At 38.9% G+C, this 10,067-nt stretch overlaps 1 protein-coding gene across 1 annotated transcript; it reads right to left on the bottom strand.

Moving 5' to 3' along the window:
* Window positions 1-6,558: 6,558 nt before the first annotated feature.
* Window positions 6,559-9,520, bottom strand: LOC124777268 (ankyrin-1-like). The gene has a single exon (XM_047252599.1). It carries the CDS (start codon window positions 8,991-8,993, stop codon window positions 6,987-6,989), a length of 2,007 nt encoding a protein of 668 aa, XP_047108555.1. The 5' UTR covers window positions 8,994-9,520; the 3' UTR covers window positions 6,559-6,986.
* Between the last annotated feature and the right edge of the window lie 547 nt (window positions 9,521-10,067).

Here is a 10,067-nt window from a genome sequence, read left to right as displayed (position 1 = left end):
CCAGAGGTTGTACAGAGTTTCAGGGAGAGCATAAGGGAACAATTGAAAGGAATGGGGGAAAGAAATACAGTAGAAGAAGAATGGGTAGCTCTGAGGGATGAAGTAGTGAAGGCAGCAGACGATCAAGTAGGTAAAAAGAAGAGGGTTAGTAGAAATCCTTGGGTAACAGAAGAAATATTGAATTTAATTGATGAAAGGAGAAAATATAAAAACGCAGTAAATGAAGCAGGCAAAAAGGAGTACAAACGTCTCAAAAATGAAATCGACAGGAAGTGCAAAATGGCTAAGCAGGGATGGCTAGAGGACAAATGTAAGGATGTAGAGGCTTATCTCACTAGGCGTAAGATAGATACTGCCTACAGGAAAATTAAAGAGACCTTTGGAGATAAGAGAACCACATGTATGAACACCAAGAGCTCAGATGGAAACCCAGTTCTAAGCAAAGAAGGGAAAGCAGAAAGGTGGAAGGAGTATATAGAGAGTCTATACAAGGGCGATGCACTTGAGGACAATATTATGGAAATGGAAGAGGATGTAGATGAAGATGAAATGGGAGATACGATACTGCGTGAAGAGTTTGACAGAGCACTGAAGGACCTGAGTCGAAACAAGGCCCCCGGAGTAGACAACATTCCATTGGAACTACTGACGGCCTTGGGAGAGCCAGTCCTGACAAAACTCTACCATCTGGTGAGCAAGATGTATGAAACAGGCGAAATACCCTCAGACTTCAAGAAGAATATAATAATTCCAATCCCAAAGAAAGCAGGTGTTGACAGATGTGAAAATTACCGAACAATCAGTTTAATAAGCCACAGCTGCAAAGTACTAACACGAATTCTTTACAGACGAATGGAAAAACTAGTAGAAGCCGACCTCGGGGAAGATCAGTTTGGATTCCGTAGAAATACTGGAACATGTGAGGCAATACTGACCTTACGACTTATCTTAGAAGAAAGATTAAGGAAAGGCAAACCTACGTTTCTAGCATTTGTAGACCTAGAGAAAGCTTTTGACAATGTTGACTGGAATACTCTCTTTCAAATTCTAAAGGTGGCAGGGGTAAAATACAGGGAGCGAAAGGCTATTTACAACTTGTACAGAAACCAGATGGCAGTTATAAGAGTTGAGGGACATGAAAGGGAAGCAGTGGTTGGGAAGGGAGTAAGACAGGGTTGTAGCCTCTCCCCGATGTTATTCAATCTCTATATTGAGCAAGCAGTAAAGGAAACAAAAGAAAAATTTGGAGTAGGTATTAAAATCCATGGAGAAGAAATAAAAACTTTGAGGTTCGCCGATGACATTGTAATTCTGTCAGAGACAGCAAAGGACTTGGAAGAGCAGTTGAACGGAATGGATGGTGTCTTGAAGGGAGGATATAAGATGAACATCAACAAAAGCAAAACGAGGATAATGGAATGTAGTCGAGTTAAGTCGGGTGATGCTGAGGGTATTAGATTAGGAAATGAGACACTTAAAGTAGTAAAGGAATTTTGCTATTTGGGGAGCAAAATAACTGATGATGGACGAAGTAGAGAGGATATAAAATGTAGACTGGCAATGGCAAGGAAAGCGTTTCTGAAGAAGAGAAATTTGTTAACATCGAGTATAGATTTAAGTGTCAGGAAGTTATTTCTGAAAGTATTTGTATGGAGTGTAGCCATGTATGGAAGTGAAACATGGACGGTAAATAGTTTGGACAAGAAGAGAATAGAAGCTTTTGAAATGTGGTGCTACAGAAGAATGCTGAAGATTAGATGGGTAGATCACATAACTAATGAGGAAGTATTGAATAGGATTGGGGAGAAGAGAAGTTTGTGGCACAACTTGACCAGAAGAAGGGATCGGTTGGTAGGACATGTTCTGAGGCATCAAGGGATCACCAATTTAGTATTGGAGGGCAGTGTGGAGGGTAAAAATCATAGGGGGAGACCAAGAGATACACTAAGCAGATTCAGAAGGATGTAGGTTGCAGTAGGTACTGGGAGATGAAGAAGCTTGCACAGGATAGAGTAGCATGGAGAGCTGCATCAAACCAGTCTCAAGACTGAAGACCACAACAAAATATATATATATATATATATATATATATATATGAGGGAAACATTCCATGCGGGAAAAATATATTTAAAAACAAAGATGATGTGACTTACCATACGAAAGTGCTGGCAGGTCCATAGAAACACAAACAGACACATACATACACACAATATGTGTGTGTGTGTGTGTGCGCGCGAGTGTATACCCGTCCTTTTTTTTATGTTAATAATAGTTTTTAAGAATAACCCACACAATCAACCAGCCATTCACCTATCCCAACATGCTGATACATAATTTTAGGAGAATTTGTTTACAGCAGTAGCTGTGCGGTTATAAATGATTTGCTCATCTCAACACTGTGGTAAGAGCACCTGTATAGTGAAGCATGTATCTACAATAGTGGTAAAACAATCGAAAAGCTACAAGAAAGTAAAGAAGTATCCAAATAAAAACCACCAATACAATGGGAGAAAAAAATGTGCTTTTTGGGCAAGTGTGGTTGACAGATACCTACTACACTGCTGCCAGTTGATTAATTAATCTTTTTTGCCATACATGGTTATATATTCTATATAAAAACAAAGATGAGGTGACTTACTGAACGAAAGCGCTGGCAGGTCGATAGACACACAAACAAACATAAACATACACACAAAATTCAAGCTTTCGCAACAAACTGTTGCCTCATCAGGAAAGAGGGACGGAGGAGGAAGACTAAAGGAAGTGGGTTTTAAGGGAGAGGGTAAGGAGTCATTCCAATCCCGGGAGCGGAAAGACTTACCTTGGGGGGAAAAAAGGATAGGCATACACTCGCACACACGCACATATCCATCCACACATACAGACACAAGCAGACATATTTCCTTCCCTCTTTCCTGATGAGGCAACAGTTTGTTGCGAAAGCTTGAATTTTGTGTGTATGTTTGTGTGTCTATCGACGTGCCAGCGCTTTCGTTTGGTAAGTCACATCATCTTTGTTTTTAGATATATTTGTCCCACGTGGAATGTTTCCCCTCTATTAATATATATATATTCACTTATGAAATTTGTTATTAACAATCCAAATGAATTCAAAAGTAATAGCAGTGTACATGGCTACAACACTAGTAGAAAGGATGATCTTCACTACTCAAGGTTAAATCTAACTTTGGCTCAGAACGGGGTAAATTATCCTGCCACAAAAGTCTTTGGTCACTTACCTAATAGCATCAGAAGTCTGACAGATAGCCATATAGCATTTAAAAGGAAATTTAAAGAATTTGTTAATGGCAACTCCTTCTACTCATTAGATGAACTTTTGGATATAGTAAGTGGGTAATTTCCCAACCTCCACAAAAAAGAAAAAAAAATTAAAAATATGTAATATTTTGTCTAGTGTAACTTCTTGTATGGACACCTTTTATTAACCTGACATGTTCCACATTATTACAAAGTGTCGTATTCATGATCTATGGAACACGTACTAATCTAATCTAATCTAATGCTATTTTCTCTTTCACCAGTAAAATTCTCGAATCTCTTAACAGAAAATTGGCACCAGTTGGAATCCTATGTGAGTTATCCAAAGCTTTTGACTGTGTCTACCATGAAATTCTGCTAAATAAAGCAGACTACTAGGGGTTAGGTGGAATAATGAGGACATGGATTAAATCCTACCTTACAGATAGGAAACAAAGGGTAATAAATACTGACAGTAATGGAATCGCAGATTTATGCAAGTGGGGCACAGTCACCACTGGAGTGCCTCAAGGCTTTGTACTGGGACCCTTACTGTTTCTTGTATTTCTAAATGACCTCCCACACTGCACCACGTCAGTGAGCGAGTTCACCCTATTCGCTGACGATACTTCCCTTCTCGTTGATAAAGCAACAGGGAACAACTGGGAAACATCTGGGAACAATGCATTTGGTGATATTCTGAAATGGTTTAGCTATAATGGACTCTCTCTGAATATAAGGAAAAAAAAACTCATTTTGTACAATTTCGCATGGCACATAAAGAACTGGGGGACATAAATATAGAATGTAATGGACAACAAATAAAGCAAGTTGACTCAGTTAATTTCCTGAGTGTGTACATAGATAGCAAACTAAATTGGTCCAACCATATCCTAGATCTAGAAAAAAAGACTACATTCTGCAATATTTGCCTTCCACATAATTGCATCAACCACACATAAGGAGGCCATAAGAGCTGCTTATTTCGGATATTTCCACGCACTTTTGTCTTATGGAATCCTCTTTTGGGCAAACAGCCATTGGCAAAAAAAGTTTCTATTGCTCAGAAGAGAGCTATACACATCATGAGTGGTGTTCAACCAAGGCACTCATACAGGAACCTGTTTAGGAAACTGCAAGTATTAACAATATTTCAGTACATAAACTCCCTTGTATGCTTCATTCATAAAAACCACTCTCCCTTGAAAACCAATAGTGAATATCATGGTCACAACACAAGGTCAAAAGAGGACTTTCGTAATAACCAGTCAAACTATACTCTTGGACAGAAAGGAGTAAATTATACAGGCATCAAAACTTACAATGCTCTACCCAGTATCATCAAAAAAAATCTTGCTCCTGAAACACCAAAGTTCAAGAGCAAACTGAAGGAATACCCAGTACAAAAGTCATTCTACTTAAGCGAATTTTTTAGTGCAGAGGAGCAAGTTTTTATTACACAACTTAGTTAGCCAGTCAATGTAAGCACAAATGTGAACTATTTGTTACTGTAATGTTATACTGCTGCTCAAATACTTTGATGTTGTTAATTTGAATATGTACACATACCGGTTAATTCTGATGTACATAATATGTTTTTATTTCTTCTAGTGTTCCATGTTGTTACTATGAGTCTTGTCATGAATTAACCATATTGTGTGCTGCTACATTGTTAACATAGCAAAATACTAACATGCCATATCCTAGCCGGCCGCGGTGGTCTCGCGGTTCTAGGCGCGCAGTCCGGAACCGTGTGACTGCTACGGTCGCAGGTTCGAATCCTGCCTCGGGCATGGATGTGTGTGATGTCCTTAGGTTAGTTAGGTTTAAGTAGTTCTAAGTTCTAGGGGACTTATGACCACAGCAGTTGAGTCCCATAGTGCTCAGAGCCATTTGAACCATTTTGAACCATATCCTTGCAACTCCATTGCTATCAGGATCAATGGAACACGCAATAAAATAAAATAACATTTCCTATATAATAATATATTTCAGATTAACTACAATTTTTTCACTCAAAATCAAGACACAAACTTAATTTCCATGTAGTCTTTACCCCACTGTGAAAATTAAGAGTTTGTTCCATATTCTACTGCATAGAACTTCAGTCATGCCCTGTCAGTGATAATGGGCGAAATTTGGTATCTCTACACATTAAGAAACAAATGTGAAACTTACCATGCTATTCATTCCTTCTACAAAGCATATAATACTAGGGATTCAAGAATAAAAATATCTTGTTGTCTGCACGACAAGTAGCAATGGTCACTTGAACAGACTTCTCCAGTTACAGGTGTAGATAAATAGTACTATTTGATTTCTAAATGTAAGCTACCAATAGGATACTAGACAGCAATTAATTAATATTTCTGAGGAATATTTTTTCTCCTAACTTAATTCTACTATGTTAAATTTAGCTTGCGCAAAATACACAGGAGAGAGGGAGAGATGATTACGTTCTCATTTGTATGATTATTACTGTTGTTATCTGAATTGGTGATTCCAAATTGTACAATTATGAACACTGTGCATATTTTAATGTAACTAGGAGATTTCTGTTTATTTATGCTACATGTTCTGTATGTGTGAGTGTAATGCTTGAATGTTATTGGCTCCTTCCATAATTTGTTATAAAAGTGCTGTACATGCAAATTCAATAAAAACTGCTCCAAAGTTATGACTAAATTTTTTAAATACAAATCAATGATAGTCAAGCATGCAAGGCAAACACAAATTCGTTTTTCTATTGAAAGATTCTGGTTACCATATATATATTAGGTCCATATTTTAATTGATAAAAAAGAGCATTACTTTTTATTTATAATTTCAAGCATTTGATTTGTTTCTATGCTCTTATGACGTGACGTCCATCCTGAAATATTGCAAAAATGCGGTGGCTTTAGCCTAGTTCAGAGGCTTTGGAGTTTGTATTTGAAACAGGTTTCCCACAGAACATAAAAACATATAAGTTATGAGAATTTTACAGCAATTATTGAAACACTTTATCGAACTATCATAAAATGAGAATGATAAGATGCATATGGGTTATACATATCAACTACTGTAAACATTTGTGCAGCATCTCATGTTGTAATTTACAAAAGATCATAAAAAAGAAACTTTATACAGTCTTTAATGTCAACAACTTGAACTTTTCTTTCACCATGAATGAAGTAAATGAATAACTGATGAATTGTTCACAAAATCACAGAACTTGTGACACTTCCAAGAAATATTTAACTCACAATTTTCATATACTTCTAACAGTGAAGTGATACTTGACCACAAAATAAACACAGAAATAGCAGGCACAATTGTATCAGTTCCCAAATAAATGCATCTATTTTATGAAAATTTACACAAATGCTTTGAAACTTCTGAAAAGTTTTACGTTAAAGAAAGCTTGAGTACTGATGCATGGGGGTATTCACAATAATCTCGTAAGAAATGCTACAGGGGGGAACCTAATTTTATTTTTTACCAGTGAACTATCAGTAGAATGAAATACATGATAACCATTTAAACACCTCAAATGTGCGTAGATTGCAATTACCCTGTCAAGCAATTTTATTTTCAGTTGACAGTCGTTATTTTGTTAATTAAAACAACAAAATATTCTTTCACAGCATACAAAATCTCAGCAAATTAACATTATGTTGTATAATTTCAGTTTCTTTTCTGAAACTATTACCGGTACTGGTATAGATGGATAATAAACAACCGTTCTATTACAAATCACTGAACACTTTACGAAGTTCCCCACATCCGTTTTTTGAAGCTATTTGTGTCAGGGTTTCACCATTTACATTTTTGCAGTTTTTTATGGCAAGAAATTCGGCATATTTTTTGTCCTTTAATTCGTTTAACTCCTTCAGCACTATGTTATCCTTATTGTTTATTCTGGCAAATACACATTCGATCAGTTCTAGTGTCTCTATAAGTTCTTTTCCCCCTCCTTCTTGAGCGAAATGTAGTGGCGTTTTCTTACCTGTTTTGGTTCTTGCATTGTATACAGCACCATGTTGTAATAACACACACAATATTTCATAATGCCCGAATTTTGCTGCATAATGTAGTGCAGTAATGCCATTACTGTTGCTTAGATTGATACTGGCCCCATTTTTTAGCAGAAAATTAACAACGGCTAAATGACCTTTCCAAGATGCATACATAAGTGGTGTTCCATACTTGATACTTCTGCTGTTGACTGATGCCCCTTCTTGTAGACATTTTTCTATTTCAGCACACTTGGATATTTTCACAGCGTGAAACAGCTCCTCAGTAGCACGCAATAACGCATTTATACTCTCGTTTCTACTCGCCGCGGCAAAGTCTGAAACGGTAACGTTACCAGAATAAGATTTGGCCTTCACGTCATAATATGCACCATTCTCTAACAGGCATTTAGCTACGACTGAATCTCCATACTTTGCAGCTATGTGCAGAGCTGTCTCACCGTTGCTTTCCTTTGCGTTCATATCTGCTCCGTTTTCAATTAGAGCTTTTACGGTATTCAATTTAGAATCCTGTGGCTGTGCCCCCGAACTGCGGTGGGCGGAAAGCTCGTCTGCTGCTAAGTGAAGTGGCGTGCAGTTTGTGTGATCAGTTGCATTAACTGCGGCTCCTTTTGCCAACAGATATTTAACTACCTCGACATGCCAGTAGTTTGCTGCAAAATGCAATGGCGTAGCTTGGTACTGAGACCTCGCATCAACTGTAGCGCCACTAGCAATAAGAACTTTTATGGTATCCAAGCTGCCCTTGCCAGCCGAGCTATGCAGTGGTGTACACATTCGATCGTCAGTGACATTAACGTCAGCTTTGTTTTCGATCAGGATGTTTACTATGTCAGCGAAATCTGTATCTGCAGCAAGGTGCAATGGTGCTAATCCAAGCCTGTCTTTGGCATTCACGCTAGCACCTTTTGCAATCAAACGTCTTGCGGTTTCCGCTGGGTAGCCACTGTATGCTGCATTATGCAAAGGGGTCCATCCTTCGGTATTTCTCGCATTCACATCTGCTCCACTGTCAATCAAAAGCTGACTTGCTGCGGCATGCCTGTTTTGTATGGCCACATGCAACGGAGTAAAGCTTCGCCGACTCTTTACATTAATAGCGGCACTGTTCTCGATCAACAACTTTGTTATGTTAACATTTCCCTTCTCTGCTGCGAAATGCAACGGCGTCGCGCGGTCCGAATTTCTAGTATTTACAACAGCACCGCTCTGTACAAGAAATTTTGCTACGTCTTCGAAATTGTTCTCCACGGCGTAAAGTAAAGGAGTGAATTTTCTGTCGTCCTCGGCATTCATTTCAGCATTAGCAGAAACTAGTGCCTTCACTATAGGCAAATGACCGTGTTGTGCTGCAAGGTGCAGTGGCGACACATTGGAACTACTCTTGGCGTTTACACAAGCTCCAGCACGGATCAAAGTGACCGCGAAGTTTGGGTCAGCACATTCAGCTGCAAAATGTAGTGGCGTCAAACGCTGCTCGACCCTTTTTAAAATCGGAGAAGGGCAAGATGCACGTGAATTTACATTACAGCCCCTTGCGATAAGCGCTTTAAGAATGTCCAAATGGCCGTGCCCCACAGCAATATGGACCGGTCGTAACTTGAAAGAATCGGCGGCTTCGATGTCTGCTCCTTTCGCCAGCATTTCTCTGACAGCTTGCAAGTTGCCGGTTGTCACTGCCGCGTGGAAGAAATCTTTTACGATGTCGTTCGCAAACATGGTTTAAAGAATACGTCGTGGACACTAACAATAAGAAACACTGCACTCTTACGCACCTCTTATTGACAAACACTCGCATGAAACTGTCATCACTCTCCACTGTTGCATCAACAACTGCTTGCAATAAAATTCACTCAAATAATGAAAATATGCTGTCCAGGTATTCCAACATCTGAGACACTAATTCAGTTGGTAATACAGAAGCAATAACAACTTATCTACGGTTGTGTCCAAGCAGATAATACTGAAAACAACACTGCGACCATTGAACAGCTTCAGTCAAATATTAACACTATACACAACCAAGCTCACAATCCGATCTTTCAAAGCATATTCAAATATGAACACTATTGCAGACAGGTCGATTCATAAAAACGTGAATCCCCTTACTGACGCCAACTAGGACACCAACTAAAAAGATGTACTTCATGCATTTAACAACTGCATTCACGTTCATTCTCGGTAACTCCGAAGAAAGCAGTAATATCACAAATCCGTACGCGAACTCCTGAATCTGTTAACGAATCTTCCAGGCACACGGGGCTGGCTAGCGATTTAAGGTGTAGCGCGACTGCCACCTAGCGGTAAAACGGGTGCAACTAACTGGGTAACATATTAGAGATGAGTCGAACTCGTTCATTCCCGTGAACTACTTCATTCGTTTCACTCTTTGCAGTGAAGCGTTCAAATGAAGTAGTTCATTCATGAAGTACGGAAGCCTAGCGAACTTGCCCAGTTCGCAGCTCAGCCGCGGCTAAGCTCGCTCGTACAATAAAGCTTCGTAATACTTCATAATTTTACCAACAGATGGCCGAGTTATGCAGTAAGGTGCACGCAACGTTTTACGCTCTTACAGCGTCTGAGTTAACTTAAATAGAGCATGGTCGAAGGGGACAAAGGAAAGATAAACAGAGAAGCCTGTCACATATAAAGAAGGTGATACATTTAATCTTGCTCGACATTTTTTCATGAAGCGCCCAAAAAAGCCTTTATCTGCCAATTATTTCTTCTTCTTCTTCTTTCGATTTCGGCCATCTTTGGACCACGTTCAACAATTCACTTGCCCGGCTTTTT

Source organism: Schistocerca piceifrons, chromosome 2 (assembly GCF_021461385.2).
Source record: "Schistocerca piceifrons isolate TAMUIC-IGC-003096 chromosome 2, iqSchPice1.1, whole genome shotgun sequence".
NCBI classification, from domain to species: domain Eukaryota; kingdom Metazoa; phylum Arthropoda; class Insecta; order Orthoptera; family Acrididae; genus Schistocerca; species Schistocerca piceifrons.
Note: the sequence above shows the minus strand (reverse complement) of the source record. Positions and strands in the feature narration are given on the sequence as shown.

What these genes read in the sequence shown, in the direction of transcription:
- LOC124777268 (XM_047252599.1), bottom strand. Translation starts at nt 8,993, where the DNA reads ATGTTTGCGAACGACATCGTAAAAGATTTCTTCCACGCGGCAGTGACA.